Raw genomic sequence first — 26747 nt, 5'->3', positions numbered from 1 at the left:
GTAGATAATATAAACGCCTGGAAAATAGTTTATCTGTATGATGGACAAATTCTGATACCGTAACTCGTTCATTATAATAGTAATGCACCATCCAGCATAGGTTATGACATCATCCAGAAAACACAGGAACAAGAACACGAATCGTGTGCGCTTTGCTGCACTGCCGATACCACGGAACTGCAGAGCAGCCAGATGTATCTATAGTCTGCTATACACTTGACAAACGTCCTGTTTTCATAGATCCTCCTGGGATGTCGTCTTTCCAAGTGGGAAGACAAGAACATCCTCAGCACAGGAGAAGTTGGAATTGCTCAAATGCATCAATGACATTTTCCACTACATAGTTCATTTATTTTGCCGATGTATTCTGAAGGCTTATTTCACTTCCAACTCGTCTCTAATACTATCCCAGTCTTTTTAGCATAAATTACTGACAGATTATTCTCATTTCAAAATACCCAAGATGCAGGCTGATCCGATTATTCATTTGTATAAAGATGATTAACTCATTTGTATGTCAATTAAACTATAGTACGGTAAATGTCCTATGCATTACACAGGTTACGGGGCTGGCTATAAGCCTGCATTTCAGCAATTTTTATTCAGCCACTGAACTTGTGTAATCCATGAGCGCCCCAGGTTAATAGGGATAGTATACAGTGTTCATTCTAGCATCTCATCTCTGCCTGGTGTGTCACTCCCTTCTGTGGTTCTTCTAGCACAGTGTGGCCTGTATTTCAGCACTGATATTCAGAACTGACCTGTGCTAGAAGCAACACAGCATATAGCGACACCCCTGGCAGGGAAGAGGAACTACATGGGTTTTTAAAGATGCCGGGTGCTAGAATGAAGGGTTGTGGTCTTTTGGAGCTACAGGGTCTAGGTCTACAAACAAAAGGTTGAGAACTAATGGTCGACAGGGTCAAAAGGTTAACAGTCAAAAGGTCAACACTGAAAAGGACGGCAAAGATCCACGTGAGTTTTTATATGTTTTTTTTGTCAATGTTGACATAGGTCTGCATGGACAATAAGTGTACTGCTGCGCTCACCATGCTTCGGGCACGGTGCCTTGCTGCGCTCAGGACACTATTATATTCTCACTCTATGCCCACGTGTATGGTAAGGTCAGGTTTTTTTTTTTTTTTAAATCATGAAAAACCTCAACATTTGTTAACCATTTTCATGTCCACCTTTTGACCATGTTGACCAATAGTTGTCGACCTTTTCATTGTCTACCTGGACACTGTGGGGGAAATTTACTAAGATGTGAAATACACTTCTCAGGTCTTGTTGCTATGGGCAACCAATCAGAAGCTACTTCTTTCTTTTTCACCCTAGAAGATAGTAGACAGGATCTGATTGGTTGCCCATGGCAACATGACCTGTGAAGTGTATTTCACATCTAGGTAAATTTCCCCCTCGTATATCTAAAGCAGGCATGGCCAAACTGTGGCTCTTCAGCTGTTGTCTACACATCCCAGCATGCATTGCCATAGTTTTAGAATGACCGAATAGTATAACTGTGGCAAGGCATGATGGGACAATGGAGGGCCATAGTTTGGCCATGCCTGGTATAAAGCCTGGAGAGCAGAATGAACACCATAGTAAGCTTATCTATAAACAGTGCTACACTCATCTCCGGGATGATTATGAAGCAGCCATACTCCACCTTTTATATTCTGGCTGTTCACAAATGTCATCATTTTATAGACAGGGCCTGTGCAACCCTGCAGTAACCAGTGCAGGATAATCCTGTCACCATTTCAGTGCGCGAGGCTGGTCCTCTCAAAATTCAGAGGACAACACTGCAGTACTTCTGCCACGTGTTATATGTACTATAAGGGGGATACGGTCATTAAGTCGACAAGCACTGGGTCGACAGTCAAAAGGTCAACATGGGGTTTTCCAGTGTTTTTTGAGCCGACATGTGCCGACAGGCAGTATTTCATGCCCTACCATCTACTAGGGCGTGGTGGGGGAATAACCAGCGAGCTAGGGAACGCGGTGCTACCTTTCAGGTTCCATGTCAACTGTGAGTCAAAAAATAGTGCAAAACCCCATGTTGACCTAATGTTTGTGTCAACCTACACACACACACACACACACACACACACACACAGATGTTGACATAATGATGTTGACCTAACTGCTGTAGACCTAATGTTCCATACCCCTATAAAGGAGCCTCATCAGAATTGACCCCCACAGAAGTGAAAGGGACACTTAGGAGTCGCACTTTAACAACTTAATATTACATAAATGCACAACAATATCCCCAAAGGACAGGCTTACCTCACAAAATGGACCAATGGTTTAAAAGACTAGAATTGAAAAAAAAAAAGAAATAACTAGAGTTTAATATGTATGGTTACAAATATTAGTATTGTATCTCATTATAAGGATAAATGGCAGAGAGAATGACCTGGAAATAGGCCCACTAAGGCAGGCCTGTCCGAACTGTGGCCCTCCAGCTGTTGTGAAACTACACATCCCAGCATGCCTTGCCATCGTTTTAGCATTCCCTAATAGCAAAACTGTGGCAAGGCATGATGGGACTTGTAGTTTCACAACAGCTGGAGGGCCTTAGTTTGAACATGCCTGCACTAAGGTAAAACAGAAATGGGCGGGAGTTTATACTTGTCCACTAGTTCATCTCTCACAAGTACTTAATAAACAAAAGCTTGCACCCTGCCACATGACCTCTGCATCCTATACATAATTGCTGTGGGAAATAGGAGCCCTGCTATCACCTTCCTGTGTGTCTGAGTTATGTGCAGACATCATGAGGGGGGTGGATGGACTAATAAAGCACACCAGTAGGAAACTTTGTGAACACAACATAATATTAGGCAGTTCCTTTCTGTGGCTGGGACAGCTGTGATAATGTCATCACATTATCTCCATCATATGTCTGGGTGGGCTACAAACACGTGGTTCTAGCCAGGTTTGTATGTGACGTTGCCTTGTAGTAATACAGTTATAGATTAACTGAGTAATGTATCTATTCTGTTCATTTTATGTAAGCGCAAGGTGTTTCCTTGTCATTTCCCGCAGGGTGCATGAATAGCACCTGCCATTTGGCGGAATCTGCTCCCGCCTTCCTAGGTCACCTGGGGCTGCGGGTACAGAAAGGAGGAGTGGTCAGCTTCCGATTTGCTGCAACTGAAATGTATGTACGTGTGTGCTATATAAATAACTGCTAATAAAGTACTAGCATCCCAGAGCCATATTTCTTAGTATAGTTAGTAAATGCTAGAAAAGAGGGTAAGGGGGAAAAAAAAACTGGCGGATTTTAGCCCGATTTCTAAGCGATCTGTCTAGATGGATTAGCAATAAAACATTGATTGCTCGGGGGTGTATGTCCCATAGTGATGGTGACTCGCGGTCCCGCATGTCGCCATCACCTGACTAGATCTTATCTACATGCAGTCAAGATCTAGTCAAATTGCCGATGTTCTCACCAGAGAAGACTGGTAAGCACAGATCACCCATACACACATCGCTACGTGTGTATGGGCCATCTAGCCAATGGGACGCACAAGGGAAATTTCGGTACTTGTTTCCTAGCACGGCCACAATCTTCTTGGTCGTGTGCCTTAACTTTAAGGCACACGATGCTCACGATGGACCCGATTTTCTTTCAAATCAGGTCCATTTTACCGGCAAATGGAAAATCGGGTCCATCGCGTCGGTCGTGTGCCTTTAATAAGGCACACGACGCGACCGACGCGATGGACCCGATTCTCCATAGGCTTCAATGTTAAAAATATTTTAACATTGAAGCCTATGGAGAAATCGCGTCCATCGGGTCCATCGCGTCGGTCGCGTCGTGTGCCTTAACATGGCACACGACGCGATGGACCCGATTTCTCCATAGGCTTCAATGTTAAAATATTTTTAACATTGAAATCGCGTCGGTCGTGTCGGTCGTGTGCCATTATAATGGCACAAGATAAGATGGACTTGATTAAGTCCATCTTAACATAGTAATCAATGGGAAATGGGCCAATATGGGCCATTTCTCATTGTATATGGCCCCGTCATGCCCCCCCATTGTAAACGCCACCCCACTATTGACGCCAATCCGAAGCGTGGCGAGCGCAGCGAGCCCGCGAGGGGCGGCGGTGCGCGTCCTCCGACCTTTTCATACCCCTACTATCCACGTCGGCGTGGAGTTGAGAATAGAATAGTGTGGCGAGCGCAGCGAGCCACCGTGCCCGAAGCGTGGCGAGCGCAGCGAGCCCCGCGAGGGGACGTGGATACCTTCACAGGTATCCGCGTCCCCTCGCGGGCTTCACAGGTATCCGCGTGCGCTCGCCACACTATTCTATTCTCAACTCCATGCCAACGTGGATAGTAGGGGTATGAAAAGGTCGGAGGACGCGCACCGCCGCCCCTCGGGGGCTCGCTGCGCTCGCCACGCTTCGGGTTAGCGTCAATCGTGGGGTGGCGTTATTGGGGTCTGGGGGCTGTTTTACATTGAATCCTATGTAAAATCGGGTCCCAGGGACCATTTTACATTGAATCCAATGTAAAAATCGGATCGCATCGCATGCGATGCGACCGACCCGATTTTCCCGACACGAGCATCCCGATGCTAATCGGTGTGGCCGTGCTAGGAAACAAGTACCGAAATTTCTCTAGCCTGCATAGCTCAGCATGTAAGCTAGCAATTATCTCCCTGTGTGTGTATGAGTACTTACACAGTTCCAAACTAATAGATGCCATGTCATGTACATGTGCCAAATTAATATGTGTAGACACATATTCAGATGGCTTCCGACCCGAGACTACATGCCAACCCCCCCATCTCTGGACCTCAGCTGAAGGAAAGCACTTTAGATTCCCCATTATACCCCATTCACATCAGCATAATTTCCTGGGTTGGGCCCAGGAACAGCCAGCGAGTAGCACAGGTGTGAAAGGTTCCCGGGCCAAAATCCCTATGGAGCAGGGTTGTTCCCGGATTTAACCCGGGGACCTGGCCGGTGTGAATGGGGTAGGGGATACTTACCCGGGTTGCCGGTCCTCGATGTGCTGTCCGGCTTGGGATCCACACAGGCGGCGGGCGCAAATGACGGTACAGGTGGCGGATGAAGATGACGCAGCTCTCTGTGAAGGCACCGGAGAGCTGCGTCATCTTCATCCGCCGGCTGTCCCATCATTTGCGCCCCCGTGGATCCCTGGCCTGCACGGAGGACCAGCAACGGGGTGAGTATTCTACACACTTCCTGCCCGCCTCCACCGCCATCCCGCCTCCTCCCCACCTCCTGCCGGCCTCCTTCCCGTCCCCTTCACACACCAGAAAATGCAGGGACTTTTCTGGTGTGAAAGGGGCCAACCCGGGAATGGCCCGGCATGATTCCTGGGCCATATTCCCGGGTGGGTCCCTGCATTTTCTGGAGTGAAAGGGGTATTAGTGGCCAGGAACAGTATTAGTACACCAGCTCTGATATCAGCTGATAGGTGAGGATTCTAGCAATGCTATGGGCTGAGTTCCACTAGATGTACTTATATACCATGCTGGCTATTGAATTACAGACCTTTTTCCTCACACTTTTTCCCCAAAGAATTTGGAATAAGTTCCCGGAGCTATTGGTGAAAACGTCCGCCGCATTTAATTGAGGATTTCTGTTCCAGCTTCCATGGGCTCTAACTGAACAGCCGCGGCAGATCAATTAACCCAGTGTTTTTCAACTACTGTGCTGTTCTCAAGTGTGCCCCCAGAACTAGAGATGCCCAAACCAGTTTACAGCCACAGTTTAACTGTTATTTACTGGTCTCTTCTTTTCATGTAATGGGCAAACGTATTACCTGTGCGGACCAGTGTGATTGTTTTTTATACGGGGGCCAATAGGTGTTTTTTTTTTTCCTGTGGGAGCCAATGTGTTTTGCCCTGTGGGGATCACAAGGGTCAAAAGGCAGACACAAGCATTAAGTCGACATGAGTTTTAAATTTTTTTTGTCCCGAATGTCAACATGGACACCGGATCGGTGCAACGCATCTGCTCGCCGTGCTTCGTGCACACTATTCTAGTCTCCCTCCATGCCCTAGTGGATGGTAGGGTGTGAAATACCGCCTGTCGGCACATGTCGGCTCAAGAAAAGTGAAAAACTCATGTTGACCCTTTTAGGAGTCGACCTAGTTTTCCCACAGATTAAACTTAGAGTTAACAACAAATTCATGTAAAATGTGTAAGTTTGCAGGAGAACAAGCACTTTGCATATTCAATTATTCATGGGCAGAAAACACTGTGGGCTTATGAGCCCAGAACACAAACAGGGGGTAGCTATAGTTTGCACTGCACTATAGAGATCACTTATGGGCCCCCCTGATAAAACTGGGTATACACTATTATGCCAGTGGACCAACAAATTAATAAATGGCTTTAAACGCCCCAGTATCTAAATGAGGTCCATAATGAAAGGCTTTTCCCACCAGAACTATACAGAAGAGTTAGCAGTGTATAGATTAGGGCTGGGCAATTGCGGCCCTCCAGATGTTGAGGAACTACACATCCCAGGATGCTTTGCATTAGTTTTGCTATGTGGCCATGCTGAAACTGATGCAAGGCATGCTGGGATGTGTAGTTCCTCAACATCTGGAGGGCCGCAATTGCCCAGCCCTGGTATAGATCTATATAGATGGGATTGGTTTGAAATCCCGGCGGTCAAAATCCCGACAAGGGGGGGGGGGGGGGGGGGGGGACACGTGGATCGCACACTAATTTATTCTCCCTCTATGGGTGTCATGGACCCCCACAAAGGGACAAACTGCCGGGATTTCGACTGCATCATAGATAGATAGATAGATAGATAGATAGGATATTGTATGAATATACAAGTTCAGTGCCATCTCCAATAAGATTTAAATGCTAGTAACAAGAAAAACTTCCCATCTACCTGGGCGGCTGCCAGTCCTCGGGAGCAATCAATCCTGTATTTGTTACAGTGACAGATCCCTGGACAGAGCAGTCGCTCTCCCCCTATAGCGGAGGACACCGGTGTTTAGCTTCTCAGAATGATTTACTGGAAAGCGACAAATGGATTTAAAGCGATGGTGCCTAGAAAGCCATCAGAGGTCGGTAACGTTACACATATCCAACAGAATAAAATCTTTCTAAATCTCACAGTGTGTCAGCCTACATGGAGAGTGCAAGGGCCCGATTCAGTTCTGGTCCCAAATCAGCAAAAATAGCCATTTGGCAATTGTCACATATCTGCGTCGGTGCATGCGCCACCCCTGAAAGTGCAATCATAGGGGAAGTACCGGCCGGAGTGCGGCCAAAGGGCGATGACACGGTGTTGCAGGGCTGGACGCAGAGTTTTGCGGGGGCGATCCAGGCAAAAAAGACATGTCCAGACAGCTCATGAGTGGGACTGCAGCCGCTGCGTGACGTCACACACACAGTGTGGAGGAATCCCTGTGCTGGCCGACCACCCCGCAGTGTAGCATCGACAGTGCAACGGACACTGAATCCAGTCCCAAATCCACTGTGCCAGTGCTACATGCGGACAGGACATACATTTTAGGCCTTATTCAGACCCAAACGCAGAACTCCGAAAATCCCAGATCACAATTTCCGGAGATCTACGCATCTGTGAACACAAACTGCGATTGACATGTGATCACAGTTTAAGTTCCGCAAGGAGACGGTTATGACGCAACAGGGGTGGGCTGGAAAATGCATGACGCCAAGTGCAGCCACTGTGACCCTAAATATGGCTGGCCAGCGTCAGTTCCACTAGCAGATAATGTATGTGGGAGCGCTTTGCTGTGGAGAAAAGCACTCGCACTTCAGCGATGCACCTGCAAGTTTTACCTTACCTTATGCTGGGTGGGGAAAACTACCCCGGGGGTTCCAGTTTTTGCCACATTTTTTAAATGGTCCGATTCAGGCCCCATGCTGAGAAGGTTCAAAGTTAATTTACACCGTGCAGATATATAGGGGTGATTTTACTGTTATCACCTGCTTAATTAACGTGTAGCCCCAGCAGCTAACATCATCTTCACATAGCGTTAGCCCATTGTAGCCCCGGGCTACTGTTACTTTTTTGGTTTGAGAGTGATTCCTTGGAGGGTATAACGGTCTTTAGGTAGACACCACTAAGGTCGACAGTCAAAAGGTTGACATGGGGTTTTTCACTTTTTCATGCCCTACCATCCACTAGGGCATGGAGGGAGAATATAACAGTGGCCAAAGCATGGCAAGTGCAGCGCACCATGCGAGGTGACGCAGTGCACCGATACGGTGTCCATGCCAACTGTGTCGACATTCAGGGCAAAAAAAAAAAAAAGTTGCAAAGACCCCATGTTGACCTTACCCATGTAAACCCAATGATCCTGTCTACCTTTTCAGGTGTTGACCTGGGCCCATGTCGACCTTCAGCGGCTGACCCAATGCATGTCAACTTTACTGCTGTCGATCCTATGACCCCTTGATGAGAGATAAAGTACCAACCAATCAGCTTCTGTCCTTTTTCCAACACAGCCTACACATCTCCCCCTAAGGTACGATGTGACAAATATGCCACCAGCTTCTAGTGAAAAGCCCCATATACAAGATGGCTTCTGAGTAGGGGACACATACACCAATATAAATAGGATTCATTCTACACTGTTGTAATAAGCAATATGGCTGTATACAGCACACACATTATGTGTATGTATTATGGTAGAACCATAGTCTAAAGTCCAAAATGCATGTAATGGGAGGATATTTTATATATATATATATATATATATATATATATATATATATATATATATATATATATATATATATATATATATATATATATATATATATATATATATATATATATATATATATATATATATATATTTATGGTTTATTACTTCCAACCGCATGATGGCAACTCCTTGTTTTCGTGTCAAGAGAGAGCATAGAGCACGATATAATAGCAGAGGTGACAGCAGGCAGGTGCCTCGACCGTTCCATCTCCACCTGCACCACCTCTGCCCTGAACAATCATTTACAGGCTGTCAGCATTAGCTGGGACACTCGTACAAACACTACCAAATAAAGAAGAACATTATAATTAGCACAGAACTAACTGCGATCTCTGTTACAATACACAGAAATGTCATAGAGGAAAACATTGGCAAATAGATAGCTGGGCCCCATGGAACCAAGGCAACAGAGGAAGAGAGTTTGCACACCATAAAAGATTACTTATCATCAGATCACATGCCACTGATTGCACTGCGCACTTGTGGGTACAGAGAAACCCTGTAGCAATTCCATCTTGATTGGTGTTTTGCAGCGGGTAAATGAACTGCGCAGCTACCGCTTTATATTTATTGGGCGGACTTTGAGCCAAAATTCACGTCTGTATGACGTACATGTTTACTGCAGCTAAAACGTACAGCACACAAGGCGCTTGGGTAGAACGTATAATGAACTTTTAGCGGGCGATTCAACTGATTTAGGCACTCATAGCTCCCATCCACGTTAACAGGAGCTATTCAATTGTTTGCAAAACCTGTCCTGTAATAATCGCATTTTTGCAGTTAAATGCACAGGAATGGCTGCTTCAAGACGCTTCTCCTGTGCTAAGTGGTATGTGCACTGTAGTTACAGCTCACTTTGCCCTTGTTCCCAGTCCCAAAGCCTTACACAGGTTTCTGCTCACACCTCAGGAGGGTGTGAGCAGAAGCCTGCGATACTGTAAGTGCTGCCAACATGGGCTGGGAGCCAAAAACAATTGAATAGCTCACAGGCACTTAAGTTTCTGATTTGCTTTTGGAACGAGTGGAAACCATTCAAGTAGGAAACCTGTGGTTCCCCAATTGGCACAGATCTGCAAATCCCAATATGATCTGCCAGTCTCCAGCTGGATGGGCACGCTGATGTCCATCGTTCCACAAACCCTTCAAAGAAGTGATATAAAATCGAACAAAGAAAACAAAACAGGATATAATGTTGCCTACATGACATTTGTGGGTCTGAAACAACGTGTAACTAGCTACTATCTATGCATCTGGACCGAGTGCGTGCCTAATATGGCATTACTTATATAACCAATACACTATTTCAGATGGATAGTGAGTAAAGCACTTTCATACATGAGTTGGCGGCCTCTCCTAGTCACGCGATTGGTTCATCCTTTTAAACCAATAGTTTGACATTTAGCTTTTGTTTCGGAGTTATCTTAATTTGCATTGGTCTCAATACCTTCAGCTGTTAACGTTCGATAGCAGATGTACTGTACTTTATATTACAGAGTAAAATGTACTTTCCTACACTGGTGCTAGGTTTGTGCACTTTTTTAAAGTTTCAGAATTTTACATAAATGTGAACAGATCTTCACCTAAACCATACAGAAAACAGAAAAAAAAGAGAACCAAATAAATCGAACAACACATAAAACAATAGAACACTGAATTCATATGTGAAACTCTAGGATTATTCATTCATTAAGAGAAGACAGGAATGTAACTCAATGGAAAGCCAATCAGGTGTCAGTTTTGGTGGCCTTGTCCTATTTAAAAACATAAAAAGTATATATTTCAATTGATGCCGAATCAATTCTGAAATTCTTTTGCCAAAATGGATCAGGCATCCATTATTCAATGCAGCGGGCCAATCCGGATGTCAGATTTGGGCGCTGATTGATGCTCACCCGACCAACACAGGGACCAGGTGAGCGTGCAATGGTGCCTTGGACAGGGCCGGGTGAGCTGCTCTCAACCAGCCCGGCGGTGGGACAGGTGAGTGCAGTGGGTACGGGAGTCGGCGGGTGGGTACGGCAGGAGGGAGGCGCTGTGTAAGCTGCTGCTGCTCACCCTGCCTCAATCCGGCATCTTTTTTTATATTGCTGGAAACATGGCCAATACCTTTCGGTTTTGCTTGTGTTTCCATCACAAGCAGGCGGATTAGCAGCTATTCTGTCAAGCCACCTGTTTTTCGGTATGTCGGAACATTTCAACCTTCCAAAAAAACCCAGCTAACATTGAATAGATCGGAACCCCTTCTGATCCATTCGTGTCAAAAATTGCCGTCTTTTCGGCAAGACAGCAGTTTCGACATGCATTGAATATACCACAAAAGCGGACTCTATACAAATCAAAGTCTGGCCTTTACCATACACCATTATGCTAATGTAGGCAATTCCTTAATAAAAAGACCTATGAAAAACAGTAGTTCCTGCTCATCAGTCTGGTAAAGGTTAGAAAACAAAGTTATTGGCTTTCCCCAACCCACTGTCCGACACAAAGATGACAGTTCATCACCACTCTCACTCGCTGCAAGAGTAATCACCCACCAAAATCCAACCGCAAGATCACGTCATATACCATTTCGGGAAAACCCAAAAAAATGTACCAGGATCTGCAGATCTTTCTTGCACTGGCCAATGAGGCCCACCAACAGGCAAGCACAGAACAAGAATATTCTGTGGACGAATGAGTAGGAAATAGAGGTTTTAACTTGAATGAGAAACTAAATGGTGGCTCTTTTTGGGTCACATGGCCAGTACGGCTTGTCACCACTGCTAGAACTGTTGATTCTGGAATTAAACAGCACATTCTACAGGAAAATGTGTCTTGGGAGTAAGACAATAGCCCTGAACACAAGCGGCACTCAACAGACAAAAACAGTTGAAGCAACAGAGATTTTTCATTTTGGAATACTGGAGGCCAAAGCCCAAATAGTAATCCTAGAAAAAATGTTGCAGCAGGACCTGAAGGCGGGTGTTCATGCAAGAAAGCCCTCCCACATCCACTGAGTTAAGCCGCCCATACACGTCCCGATACGGGCATGCGTTCCGTGCTTAACAAGCATGCATCACATTGCATTGCCTGTGCATGCAATGCGATGTGATGAAAACTAAGTACAAAAAGTATGTGCAAGCACATACTGTACTTTTTGTACTGTGCGATGAGGTGCCGCGGGAGCGTGCACCTCAAAGCACACATCGGACAGCCCGCATCGCAGCGTGTATGGGCTGCTTTAGAGCAGTCCTAAAAAGGAGGAATGGGACAAATTTCCTCCAGGCCAATACGCAGCACCAATCTATAATTACCATAAACGTTTGATGTAGGTCGTCTCTGCTCAAGGGGAGGTCACACCACACACCCTACAGAGTCAAATATGGTTTCTGACAGAGAAATGTAATGCTGGAATATTTTGAATGAAAACTATATCATTTTGTGTCTTTTTTGATTTACGAGATAAATTAGAGCTATTTAAAGATAGATAGATAGATAGATAGATAGATAGATAGATAGATAGATAGATAGATAGATAGATAGATAGATAGATAGATGCGTGGTTCCACATCCTAGCATGACCATTCTCAGTTTTTCTATGATGACATGATAAAACTGTAGCAGGGGATGCTGGTATCTGTAGTTCCACACCAGCTAGAGGGCCACATGTTGAATGCCACTGACAGATGGAGATCTAACCCCACTTACTGTATAGTCACATTTACACAGAAGTCCAAAAAAATTAATAAATCGATTCCAAACTCTTTGGCCTTGTTATACAGGTGTCGATTATTAGGTTGACAGTAATTAGGCAGACAGTCAATACGTCAACCACTATTGTTCAACCGGCACTTGGTCTACACAGACATAGGGATGGTCGACAGAGGAAAGGGTTGATTTGAGGTTGTTTTTTTTACAGTTTTTCCAAGAAGTCGGAGCAGTGTATAGGCACCATGTTTATAACTCTTTATCACCATTGCGTTTATCTCTTTTTAAAGGTTTAATACAGGGATGGCCAAACCTGTCCTCATAATCTACCAACAGTTCATGTTTATCAGGCAACCTGTGGATCTATAGTAGGAATGAATGCAGCATGTATGTGAGAGTTAGTAATGACTACAGCTGTCCTCTACCTGGGGGTACTGGGAAATGTGACAGTAATGACTACAGCTGTGCTCCAGCTGGGTGTACTTCGAAATGTGACAGTAATGACTACAGCTGTGCTCCAGCTAGGGCTGGGGTAGCCAACCCTAGTCCTCGAGAGCTACCAACAGTGCATGTTTTGCAGGTCTCCTCACAGAATCACAAGTGAGCTAATTAGCTCCATCTGTGTATCTTTCTTTTAAAATGTGTGTCAGTGATTAATGAGTGCAGCAGCTAGGTTGTCTGGAAAATGTGAACTGTTGGTAGCTCTCGAGGGCTAGGGTTGGCTACCACTGAGCTAGGGGATTTGGGTCATGTGACAGTTAGTAATGACTACAGCTGTGCACCAGCTAGGTTATTTGGAAAATGTGGACTGTTGGTAGATCTGGAGGACCAGTTTGGCCACCCCTAGTTTAACACATCCACCCCATTGTACACTGAGCACACAAGATTGTGGTTGGCCTGGTGTTCAGAGAAAATACATTGTACCCCGGTCACCCAGGCCAGTGGTTGGCTGGTGGGCAAAAAAAAGGCATTGCACCCTGGGTACCCAGGCTGGTGGTTCACAGAGTACAGACATTGTACCCCTGGAACCCAAGAATCTTATGGTTGCAGCGAACTGGCATTGTACCCTAGAAACCCAGGTTGGTGGTTGACAGAGAACAGGCATTATACCCTGAGCACCCAGGCTGGTGGTTGGCAGAGAACAGGCATTATATCGAGTATCCAGGCTGGTGCTTGGCCTGGTGGGCAGAGAACAGGCATTGCACCCTAGGTAACCAGGCTGGTGGTTGGCAGAGAACAGAAATTGTACCCTGAGCACCCAGGCTGGTGGTTGGCAGAGAACAGGCATTATATCGAGTACCCAGGCTGGTGCTTGGCCTAGTGGGCAGAGAACAGGCATTGTACCCTAGGTAACCAGGCTGGTGGTTGGCAGAGAACTGGCAATCTATCCTGAGCACCCAGGCTGGTGGTTGGCAGAGAATAGGCATTATACCCTGGGTACCCAGGCTGGTGGTTGGCAGAAAACAAGCATTGCACCCTGGGCACCCAGGCTAGTGGTTGGCAGAAAACAAGCATTGCACCCTAGGTACCCAGGCTGGTGGTTGGCAGAGAACAGGCATTGCACCCTAGGTACCCAGGCTGGTGGTTGGCAGAGAACAGGCATTGCACCCTGGGTACCCAGGCTGGTGGTTGGACTGATGGGATAGTACAGGCATTGAATCCTGGGCACCCAGGCTAGTGGTTGGCAGAGAACAGGCATTGTACCCGGCTTGTGGTTAGGATGGTGGTTGGCCTGGTGGGCAGAGGCACTGTACTGTACCCTGGGCACCAGACTGGCATACACATGGGTCAATACGAGGCAGTATGGGAATAAGACAAAGAATACTCACGCTTTGAGCACCGGCTCCTCCGGCACTGCGGGCACCTGCTGCTGCTGGAAGGATTTGAGGGACTCGAATGCTCTCATCAGCTTCTCCATGGTGGCCATGTTCCGTCAGCGCACACACCGTACTGTCAGTGCCGCCCTGGCACCCTTCGTCACTAGGAGTCCTGTCACTCCACGGACACACACCCGGCAGCCCGCATTCGCCGCCCGTTGCGTCCCATCACCAACCGCCGTACCGGGAGGAATCACTGACAGCTCTGGCAGCAGCCTAACCCGCTTCTCCGCTCCAAGCCAATGGGAAGCGCCACAGACACCAACAGACAGGGGTACCGACCAATCAGAATACAAGAAGAGAGAGGCCATAACAGAGCGGTGATTGGTGGAGAGCAGCCTCCATTCCTCACAGCCAGCGACAGGAAAAGGAGGAGCAGGGGGCGTAGCTACGGGTCCTGTAATAATAATGTAGTTAGTGACAGTGTGTGACACACAGCCAGGTCACAGGTACATTGTGTGCGCAGTACAGACATGCACTGGTGCCCTGTAAACGGTGACTGGCAATATACTGTACTGTGGTTGGCTGTATATACTGTACTGTCCCCCATGTACAATGTCTGATTGTACTGAACCCTATACACAGTGGCTGGCTGTATACTGTACTGTACATTATGCACCCTGTCTGGGTCTGTGTATATACTGTACAGTACACTATGCACAGTGGCTAGCTGTATACTGTACTGTACCCTATACATTGTGTCTGGTTGTATATACTGCACTGTACCCTATGCACAGTGACTGGCTGTATATTGTACCCTATACACAGTGACTACTGTATATACTGTACCCTGTGCACAGTGGATGGCTGTATACTATACTGTATCCTATCACATTGGCTGGTTGTATATTGTACTGTACCCTATACACAGTGGCTGACTGTGTATTGTACCTATACACTGGCTTACTGTATACTGTGTATAGGACACAGTGGTTGGCTGTATACTGTACTGTTCCCTTATACACAGTGGCTGGTTGTATATACTGTACCCTATGAACAGTGGTTGGCTGTATACTGTATTGTACCCTATAAGCAATGGCTGGCTGTATACAACACTGTACCCTATGGACAATGGCTGGCTGAATACTGTACCCTATACACAGTAGCTGGCTGTATATACTGTACTGTACCTATGCACAATGGCTGGCTGTATAATGGACTGCACACAGTGGCTGGCTGTATACTATACTGTACCCTATCCACAGTGGCTGGTTGTATACTGTACTGTACCCTATACACAGTGGCTGGCTGTGTACTGTACCATATACACATTGGCTGGCTGTATACTGTACCCTATACACAGAAGTCGGCTGTATATACTGTACTGTACCCTATGCACAGTGGCTGGCTGTATATACTGTACCCTATACACAGTAGCTGCCTGCATATACTGTACCCTATACACAGTAGCTGCCTGTATATACTGTACTTTACCCTATGCACAGTGGCTGGCTGTATATATTGTACCCTATGCACAGTGGCTGGCTGTATAATGTACTGTCCCACATGCACATTGGCTGTCTGTATACTGTACTGTACCCTATACACAGTGTCTGGCTATATATACTGTATCCTATGCATAGTGGCTGGCTGTATACTGTACCCTATACAGAATGGCTGGCTGTATACAATACTGTACCCTATGCATAGTGGCTGGCTGTATACTGTACCCTATACACAGTAGTTGGCTGTATATACTGTCCTGTACCCTATGCTCAGTGGCTGGCTGTATAATGGGCTGTACCCTATACACAGTCGCTGGCTGTATACTATCCTGTACCCTATCCACAGTGGCTGGTTGCATACTGTACTGTACCCTATACACCACAGGTCTTCAACCTGTGGCCCTCCAGATGTTGTAGAACTACATTTCCCAGCATGTCCTGACAGTTTTGGCATGCTCTTATAGGGAAAAAAATGTGGCAATGCATGTTGGAACGTAGTTTCACAACATCTGGAGGGCCATAGGTTGAATACCCATGCTATACACAGTGGCTGGCTGTGTACTGTACCCTATACACATTGGCTGGCTGTACACTGTACTGTACCCTATACACAGGGGCTGCCTGTTTATACTGTATTGTGCCCTATGCCCATTGTCTGGCTGTATACTGTACTGTTTCCTATACACAGTAGCTGCCTGTATATACTGTACTGTACCCTATGCACATTGTCTGGCTGTATATACTGTACCCTATGCACAGTGGTTGGCTGTATACTGTACTGTACCCTATCACAGTGGATGGCTGTATAATGGACTGTACCCTATACACAGTGGCTTGCTGTATACTATACTGTACCCTATGCACAGTGGTTGGCTGTATACTGTACCATATACACAGTAGCTGGCTGTATATACTGTACTGTACCCTATGCACAGTGACTGGTTGTATACTGTACTGTACCCTATACACAGTGGCTGGCTGTGTAGTGTACACTATACATTGGCTGTATGCTTTTCTGTACCATATACACAGTGGATGGCTTTATATACTGTACCCTATACACAGTGGCTGGCTGTATATACTGTACCCTATATACTGTACAGTGTATGGCTGTATATACTGTTCACTAGGCACAGTGACTGGATGTATACTGTACTATACCCTATACACAGTGGCTGGCTGTATATACTGTACTGTACCACATGCACATTGGCTGGCTGTATACTGTACTGTACCCTATGCACAGTATATGGCTGTATATACTGTACCCTATGCACAGAATGTGGGATGCGGTCAGGATGTGGGAGTTCAGTATACCAACAGCGGCATCCCGACTGCTCTCAGGACACCGCCGCCTAAATAGATCAGGATGCTGACTCCAGAATACCGACAGCCAGCATCCTGATCTGTAATTATGTGGAGTGGGATAGTGTGTGGCCGGGGAAGGGGGTTAGGTTTAGGCACTAGTGGGGGGATTTAGAGTTAGGCTGCAGGGGGTGGGGTTAGGATGTGAAAGTCAGGATTAGGGTTATGCTTCAGGGTATAGGGATTAGGGTCAGGCTACAGGGGGGGGGTTAGAGTTAGGCTTCCGCAAGGGAGGGTGAGGGTGGTGGGGAGAGATGACTTGGATACTGACAGAGCCCATGTCGGGAATCCCTCTATCGGGATGCTGGGGCGTTACCTGTGTTCACAGTACTTTCTGTGAAGCCACACCCCCTAGCCACACCCCCTACAATACAGATAACTGTGAATACATAATTCATTGTTTCTTCAAACCTAAATTCATGGTCAAGACAGAAGCAGAAGACTAGTAGTCCTTGTTGCTGAAGATGTATGGAAAAATATACATACGTCAAACGGTCATCGTGGCTTGTGACACCTCCGACCAATCAGCTTCTGATATCACTAACTCACCTCCTCCAGGTAAGACACTGCAGAACTTGATGGCATTTGCCTTCTATGCAGGGCCGGCTCTACCATTAGTCAGCTTTAGGCAGCTGCCTAGGGCGCCAGGATCTTGGGGAGCGCCACCAAGGCTGTCTATCAAAAAATCATGGCTGTCTATGAGGAATGTGCAACTTCTAAGACCTCACCACCATACTTTTTCTTGAGGCATACTTCCCTACTTTACTGCCCCCTCTTCCTTTCACTCTGTTGTGGGTTTCAAAGTGAGGCCTCCAGGGAAAGCAGGGGACTTGTCCATCTTCCCAGGAATGGCTGGGAGGAACAAACGATTTTTGGGAGCCTCCGTGGGGGGGTGGGGGCAGTAGGTTAAAGTTTTGCCTAGGGTTCTGAGAAACCTTACACCGGCCCTGCTTCTATGTGTATATACAACTAATACCTACATATTACCCATCTTAACAACATGGCCATTATTTGTTTACCACTTCTTTTTCAATGGATTATTTGAAAGCATGAATTTAGTTTGCTGAAATAAATCATGGGCGTGACGATGGTTCAGTGGACATGGTTATCTCACTCAGAGCTGGATTGCCCATCTTAGTAACCTCTTCTGCCACCTAGGGCCAGGATTGTTAAAACCAGAGTTTATATGTAGTTGGCAAATGGATGAGGGTAGGGGTCCAAAGTAGCATTGTGTATATGGTCCTGTTGCATACATCACATCTGTCCCCAATTTAATAGCACAGTCCCTAAATTGGGTCAGCATTAGCCCAGTCAGCTGAGCAGTCGGCAGGTACTGTATGATCATGTCCCATTCACCACTGGGGAATGGGTGGCAGTGGAAGAGCTTATAAGAGGGTTTAGTGACAGCCTGTGATGCGTGTCCTAATACTACCCATTCAAGGGTTGGGGGCACTTAACTAAGCTTGGATTTTACATAAGCAGATGCTGCAACAGCAACGCACAAAATAGGATTTCAGCACCTTCATATGCTGGGTATAGTCATTCGGTCGACATGCACTGCATCAACCACAGAAGGTTGACACCTGAAATAGGCCGACATGGCTAAGATAGACAGGGTTGGAAGGTTGAAACAAGCATTAGGTCGACAATGGCAAGGTCGACAGTCAAAAGTTTTTCACATTGTCTTTCCTGAATGTCGACATGGACACTGTAAAAGTGTGCCGCCCTGCTGGCCTCGCTTCAAGCTTTATTCTACCACCACGCTGTAGAGGACGGAAGGACATGAAAAGATCGCACATCGGCTTAAAAAACCTGTGAAAAACACATTGACCTTTTGTCTGTCGACCTAATGCTTGCGTCGGCCTTCCAACGCTTTCGACCTTAGACATGTTGACCTATTTCATATTTCATCAGCCTGCTCATACCCTGTATCATTATTACGACCATTTTATTGATTGTATTAATTCCCTGTGATTATAAAGCTTAATGATGCCCAGATGATTTGTTATTTATTTGAAAGAACACTGGCATGTGCGTACCTAGATATTCGTAGACCCCATAGCAAAAGTTTGTAAGGGCCCCCTATTTAGCAACTGATGGTGATAAATGTATGTAAAACATATAACTAATACCCCTTTCACAATTTTATCCCGGGTTTTTGCACATGAATGCGCATCAACCCGGAATTTAGCTCAGTGTGAAAGGATCTTGAAAGAATATCCCGGGATGAGCATTCCGGGATTTCTACCCAGGACCTGGGTAGATTCCGGAATCAACCCAGGATGCGATCAGTGTGAATGGTCCCGTACCCGGGATCGGGTACACAGGACTTTAAAAAAGCTGCTGATTGAAGCTTTCTTGGGCTCACAAACGCTGATGTCATGGAGTCCATTTTTAATGACATGCATATGTATTTGCAGGGATTTCCCGGGATCAGTGTGAATGGGGCTGTCCCGGGTCAATTCCAGGTCTTAGGGCAGTGTGAAAGGGTACATTCCTGGGAAGCGTCCGGGAAAACATTCCCGGGTATGACCCGGCTCTGTAAGTGTGAAAGGGGTATTAAACAGCAAAGATGGGCCCCCTTCAGCTCTGGGCCCCATAGCAGCTGCACCCCTTGCACCTATAATAGTCTTGCCCTTGTACACTAGTACAGAAGTAGACAAACACTATGGTCCACATTGATTTCTACTACGGATTTAAAGGGAGTTTTATGAAACCTTCTCAAAATGACCAGTGGGGCTGTTGCCCATAGTAACCATCATCTGATGGGGAGTGGATTTGAATGGTTTTCCCCTCATGTACACAGCTGCGATTGCATTACCCGCTGCGCACATGGGCAGGGGGATTGCAGATACAGGTCTGAATTACCCCCTATGACCAACAGGAAACCAGGAGCCTAGGTGTACACATTTTCCTTTGTGGAACATGAACACCCTGGAAATGGAGATCTAGAAATCAGCTGATTATACTGCAGCAGTTAGGGGATTAGCCATAATCCATGTTACTGTAACTCAAATGATCTGTAAAATAAATGGGAAACCCCCCCCCCCCCCAATTTTCTGAAGACCCAGGACTATGGTGGAATTGTAGTGTATTGTGGTTATTCATTTAGAACACGGGTGTCAAACACAAGGCCCGCAGGCCAAATGCGGCCCGCCAGACCTAGTCATGTGGCCCGTGCGAGGAGATAGCACGCAGGGGCAGTGTGTCCCAGCTCCTGCCTAGGCCACCTCCTCTCCCCCACCCCGCTCGCCGGAGCTGCGGGGTTGGTTGCTGGGACTGGGACGTCACGCAGCTGGCGATCCGTGCTGGACTTCTGGTAGTAGCGGTAACCGTGTGTGCGAGGCAGCTGACTGAAATAGGTTAGTAGTGTATAGCTCGGGCTGGTCGCTGTACGTGGGGATCTCTGTCACTGAGAGTGACATTTACACACCAGGCCATGCTCTCCTCTAGTCACTGCGTGTCGATCTTGCTAGCCCACATTAAAATGTCTTTCCCAAAATGGTGTCACCTCCTCTAGCATCCCTAAGGCAGCTCTGTACCTTCTGTCCCTGTCTACCACTGAACCCTGCACCTCAATATAATTAGTACTGGATGTGGAATTAAATTTCTGCAGCATAGCTCTGTGTTTGATGGCCAACCATTTTTGTTATCGCATTATTGTTATATGCATGTCCTGTTTCATACTGCTTTAAAGTACACCTTGTACAAGTTTTCTGTCATTTGTACTTTTTGGGGGACCGGCCCTTTGAGGGTGACCAAACTGCTGATGTGGCCCCCGATGAATTTGAGTTTGACACCCCTGATTTAGAACCTTGTCATGCATTGACTATATTTTTCAGGGAGCTAAGAAGAGGCATGTCCTAATTTTGGGAGAAGCCTCAAAATTAGTCAGTACCACCTACCTTTCCCCCCCCCCCCCTAATATAAATGGTTACAAAGCGGACCTGCACCTTTCTGACATGTAGGGAACATGATGTTTTGAATTATCTAAAGCAGGCATGTCCAAAGTCAGGCCCGTGCTGTAATTTCAAGTGGCCCGCAGCCTCCAGAGCATCAGATGAGGGAAGCACAGCACAGGACACTAAAGGTGGGGCACCGGTGAGCGCACCTTTTCCTTGCTGTCTGCTGCAGTGAGGAGGTGCCGGCCGCCACAGTCAGATGTATTTGGCGTCCTACCCCTGCTGCTGCAATCGCATATCACCCTACTCCACAATCACAGTGACCGCAGTGTTTGGGGAGGGGGCAGGAAGGGGGAAGCTTGCTCCCGTAACATGCAGAGTAGAGGAGGGCAGCAGCAGGAGCCCAAGCATCACTTGTCCTTGCAGTGCCTGCTTTGCCTCTTCTTCCTCTGGCTCACACAGGGCCGCTTCTAGCGGTGGACAAGCCATGCAGCAGCCCAGGGCGCCGCACGGCTTGTCCGCCTCTGTTGACAGCTGCCCGGCAGCTACCCCCAACGCCGCCACCACCTCCCCAGCCACCAGCTGATTTCCCAGGGTAGGGGAGCGCATCGCGCGTCTCTCCTTCCCCTCGCTCACTGGGCTGTCAGCGAATCAGAGCAGCTCGCGGGCTGGCAGCCAATCAGGAGCCAGCCCGCGAGGTATGAATGGCTGACACAGTGAAGGGGAAGGAGAGACGCGCGATGCACGCCCCTCCCCAGGAAAGCACCAGCAATGGCAGCGGCGGGAGGGAGAGACCCAGGGCCACAGTGAGTTGTTCTGCTTCTGGGACTGTAGGGGCATATCTGTGGCGGCATATATGTATGGCACTGTGGGGGCATGTGTGTGGCACTGTGGGGGCATGTGTGTGGCACTGTGCGGGCATATATGTATGGCACTGTGCGGGGCATATTAGTAAATGGCATCAGTTGTACGGCAGTGGCGCGTGGGGCATAATGTGTAATAGGCATTACGGTGTGGGGAGTATTGTGTAATTGCCATCACAGTGTGGGGTTTAATGTGCATCACAGTGTGGGGTCTAATGGGCATCATGGTGGGCGGCGTAATATGTAATTGTCATCACAGTGTGCGGCGTAATGTGTAATTGGCATCACGTATAAATAGTGTATAATGATTTAAGTAGTCTGTCATTGTTTGGCCTTGATCTGTGAGGCGTACTAGGTCACTGTGTGGGCCTTTATATTTTTATGTCACTATGTGGCCTTCGGGATGCAGGTACAATCCCGGCGGTCGGGATCCCGGCGTTCAGAATCCCCACCCCGGAATCCCGACCGCCGAAATGCCGACACTTTCTCCCTCCTGGGGTGTCCACGACACCCCTGGAGGGAGAATAAATTAGTGTGCCGAGCGTAGCGAGGCACCTGGCCCGCTGCGTGGCGAGCGCAGCGAGCCCGCAAGGGGGGGCGATCCACGTCCCCCCCCTTGTCGGGATTTCGGCTGTCGGGATTCCGGCGTTGGGATTCTGAATGCCGGGATCCCGACCGCCGGGATTCAATACTGAATCCGTGGCCTTCAGCCCGCCAACTTAAGTGCGGGAGGACAATGACAATTCCTGCAGTAACCAATGTCTGGACAGGTTGCGAAAGGAAGATAAAAGGTAATTGGTTTCCTGCTAGACCACGCCCTTATATTAAGCCACACACCCCTTTTCATATAAGCCACGCCCCTTATTTCGGCACACACAATTTCTTCTATATATTGGGGGGGGGGGGGGGGGGGGCATTTTTATTTCTTTGCCCTGGGAGCTAAATTGTCTAGAGACGGCCCTGGGCTCACACAAGGGGCTGGGAAACATACAGTGAAGGAGGGTCAGGTTGGGGGACATACAGTGAATGGATGCAGTGATGACCATTCAGAGAAGGGGGAGCAGGGGCAGGCTGTGGGACATACAGTGAATGGGGGCAGGGTGGAGTACATAGTGAATGGGGGTCATACAGTGAATTGGAGTCATACAGTGAAGGAAGTTCAGGCTTGGGGACATACAATGAATGGAGGCACTGATGGACATTAAGAGAAGGGGGGCAGGCTGTGGGACAGAGTGAATGGGTGCAGAGTGGGGTACATACAGTGAATGGGGGACATACAGTGAAGGAGGGGCAGGCTTGGGGACATACAGTGAACAGGGACAGGCTGGGGGAAAATACAGTGAATGGGGGCAGGCTGGGGGAAATACAGTGAAGGAGCAGGCTGGGGGACATAGAGTGAATGGGGGCAGAGTGGGGGACCATTCTGATGTGATTAATGATTCAAAGAATGTCAGGTTGAATGGTCGGCCCCCCACATTTTCACCTCACCAAATCTGGCCCTCGTCGCAAAAAGTTTGGACACCCCTGATCTAAAGAAACCCATTGATAGCTGACTGCTGTGCATGCGCATGTGTTATCAACATCTGTTATGTCATCAATGGACAAGAAGAAAAAACTCTCACCCGTGATCATAGACTATTAAGTGAGAGTTAACAAAGGGAAATAAGAGCTCACATGGTCTTAACTTTCAATGGTCCTCCGTACAGCCAAGTTGATGATTTTCTCTCTTGAAGGGGGTGTATTACTCCAATAATGTGAGGCGATGATATATGTAAAATAAAAAGTATATACTTACACATAATACACAGTCTCAATAAAGGTTTATTATAATAAATGAGTTATTATATGTGTATGTATATACGCTTATTTCCCTTTGTTATTTCTATCTTACCAGTTTGCCTGGGTGTGTTGGGGAACACACATTACACGTTTGACCTTCGTTTATTTTTTAGACTATTGTGGTTCCATTCCTTTGATGATTGATAGCCATCCCTACCGAGTGTTTATTTTTTTTTTTTTTAAATACTCAGATGGGATGTTTCTGTGGGCAACCAATCAGATTCCACCTAATATCTTCTAGAATTTGGTAAATAATTAAGTAGATTGTGATTGGTTGCTACCCCATAGATCAGGGATGGGAAACCTTTGGGCCTCAAGCTGCTGTTAAACTACGCATCCCAGCATGCCTTGCAACAGTTTTAGATTGGCCAAATAGCAAAACTGCAGCAGGGCATGCTAGGATGCGTAGTTCAACAACAGCTGGAGGGCCAAAGGTTCCATAGACTGTCAAATTATGAGAGGCCCTTTAAGTGCACCCATCATCGATGTACAGTAGGGACAGCCACCAAGCCAGTATGTATGAGAACACAGCCTATCAATGCCTCAGGCCCAGCCACTAGTGAGAGCCCGGATTCTCAGGAATATTGCTCCAGCTATTAAAAAAAAAAAAAAATGACCAGTGAGTAAGTTGAGTTTGCACACAGTCCCTTGGAGAGCAGACGCACATAGGCCATAGGTGCGCTTACAAGTATGACAATAGTGTACGGCCCCCAAACATTTTCAATACAGAAACAATTCAATTAATTGGCATTGAAAACATAAAATTCGAAACATAACTGCTAGAACAAAGGGAAGAAATCCCATTAGCAGTAAATGAAAGATGCCTGGAAGAAGGGAGCAGGGTGTGGGTGGGCACTTTTCATGCTCCAACATGGCAAGGAACAAAATTATAAACCTTCTGTATGGATATAAAGAGACACAAGAAAGCGAACCCAGTATATAGTCCCTTTGCTGCTACATATACAGACTGCAGTGAGCCAGCCGAGCATGCTGGGAGTTGCATTATACCCACTACTCTGGCGACTGTTCCGGGGGTTTATAAAGACCTCTCCTCTTTCTCCTAAATAAGGTGCATGGTCTGTATTTTTGTGCACAGAATACATTTTGGGGTCAATCCCATTAACCTTAATGTGTGTGGATGATTCGCCGCGTGTAAATCATCAGGACACCAGGCGCACTTTACGGTGCAAGCAATTTTCTGCCAATTGGATGCTGCAAAGGGTGCGAGATAGGCATAATTCGGGTTCCGTTTTCACGAAAGGCAACTCGCACCCTTCAGGGATAATAGGATCAACCCCATAGTATCCAACTATACACAAAGGAATTTTAAAGTGATATGTGGTATCCATGGTTACCTGGCCATACTGGTCACTGACAGGGGCAAAGATTTCTGGGTGGGGGAGGGTTCAAAATGCCTGTTTTTATAGCATGGGTAGCCAGCACTTAAAGAGGGCACAATTAGTACTTAACAAGCTACAGTCTGCCTTATACTGTACAGTATATTTTAAACTTCAGATGCATAGGGGACAATCCTAGTGTCCGTGATCTCATAACCCCAAACACTTGTGCGTAGTTGTGTTGATTTCAGCTGGCGATGAGCGCAAGATCGGGTGTCGCTGGATAGCAGGTTGGTGAATGGTGGTTTTTTTTTCTGGAAGAGGCATCATTCCACATTCCAAGGGAAATCATTAATTCATTCATTTATCAAATGAAAAAAAACAGGTGTGGATCAGTTGGTCACTAGCAAGTTGTTACAGTCATGAGGTCGACATGAGTCTAGGTCAACATGCAAGAAGGTCGACATGAGTCTAGGTCGACATGGGTTGGGTCGACAGAGTCATAAGATTATTAGGTCGACAGTCAAAATATAGACATGGGGTTTTTCAGTTTTTTTTATCCGAATGTCGACAGAGTCAACATGGACACAGGTTAAAGTGCACAGCTGCGCTCGCTATGCTTCGGGCACGGTGCCTCAATACGCTCGGCACACTATTTTATTCTCCCACCACACCGTAGTGGATGGTAGGGCATAAAATACCGCCTGCCGGCACATGTCGGCTCAAAAAAACAGTGAAAAACTCCATGTCGACCATTTGACTGTCGACCTAACCCATGTCAATCTAATGACCCGGTCGACCTTCTTGCATGTTGACCTAGACACACGTCGACCTAAATGCGTGTCGACCTAATGACTGTAACAACTTGCTGGTGACCCAATGACCATATCCCTTAAAAAACTCCGGGTACTCCGGTTTCCTCCCACAATCCAAAAATATACTGATGTGAATGTTCAAATATTCACTGTAAAGCGCTGCGGAATGTGTGCACTATATATTGTAAGAAACTGTTAACAAATACATGGTCTATGGGGCGGATTCAGAGGTGGACAGTATTCCGATGCTCCCGGCGATTTTATTTATTAACAGTTTCTTCTATAGCGCACACATATTCCGCAGCGCTTTACCGAGAATATTTTGACCATTCACATCAGTCCCTGCCCCAGTGGAGCTTACAATCTATATTCCCTACCACATGTACACGCACACACAGACATTATAGGGTTAATTTTGTTGGGAGATAATTAACCTACCAGTATATTTTTGGATTGTGGGAGGAAACTGGAGTACCCGGAGGAAACCCACACAAGCATGGGGAGAATATACAAACTCCGCACAGTTAGGGCCATGGTGGGAATAGAACCCATGACCTCAGTGCTGTGAGGCTGCAATGCTAACCATTACACCGTCCGTATTGATTTTATGGCTGTAGGGGTTGTGCACTTGCCCCAGAGCAGCAGCAGTGGGCATGTACTGCAATTCCTGGTCGCAACGCCAAGCAGCCTGCCGTGCCAGGACAACTTAGCAGCTGCTGTGCCAACCTCTGAAAGAGCACATATTTCGGCTATTCTTATACCCATCCCTATTTTATAAAAAAATTATATATTTTAAAACTATTGGCATTGTATGGCAGCAAGGGTTTTAGTTAAATACAACAAAAAAAACATAAATAAAGCA

General features: G+C 46.8%; 1 protein-coding gene across 4 annotated transcripts in view; it reads right to left on the bottom strand.

Moving 5' to 3' along the window:
• HTT (huntingtin) overlaps nucleotides 1-14602 on the bottom strand; it is a 149231-nt gene extending 134629 nt beyond the window's left edge. For all 4 annotated transcript variants that reach the window (XM_083151753.1, XM_083151766.1, XM_083151758.1 and 1 more), the window contains exon 1: nucleotides 14272-14602. In XM_083151753.1, the coding sequence (XP_083007879.1) occupies nucleotides 14272-14369 (98 nt within the window). In that variant the 5' untranslated portion in view covers nucleotides 14370-14602. The remainder of the gene's footprint in view (nucleotides 1-14271) is intronic.
• Nucleotides 14603-26747: the final 12145 nt, after the last annotated feature.

Source organism: Crinia signifera, chromosome 1 (genome assembly GCF_055691185.1).
Source record: "Crinia signifera chromosome 1, ASM5569118v1, whole genome shotgun sequence".
Lineage (NCBI taxonomy): Eukaryota > Metazoa > Chordata > Amphibia > Anura > Myobatrachidae > Crinia > Crinia signifera.
This window is presented reverse-complemented; position numbering and strand designations above follow the sequence as displayed.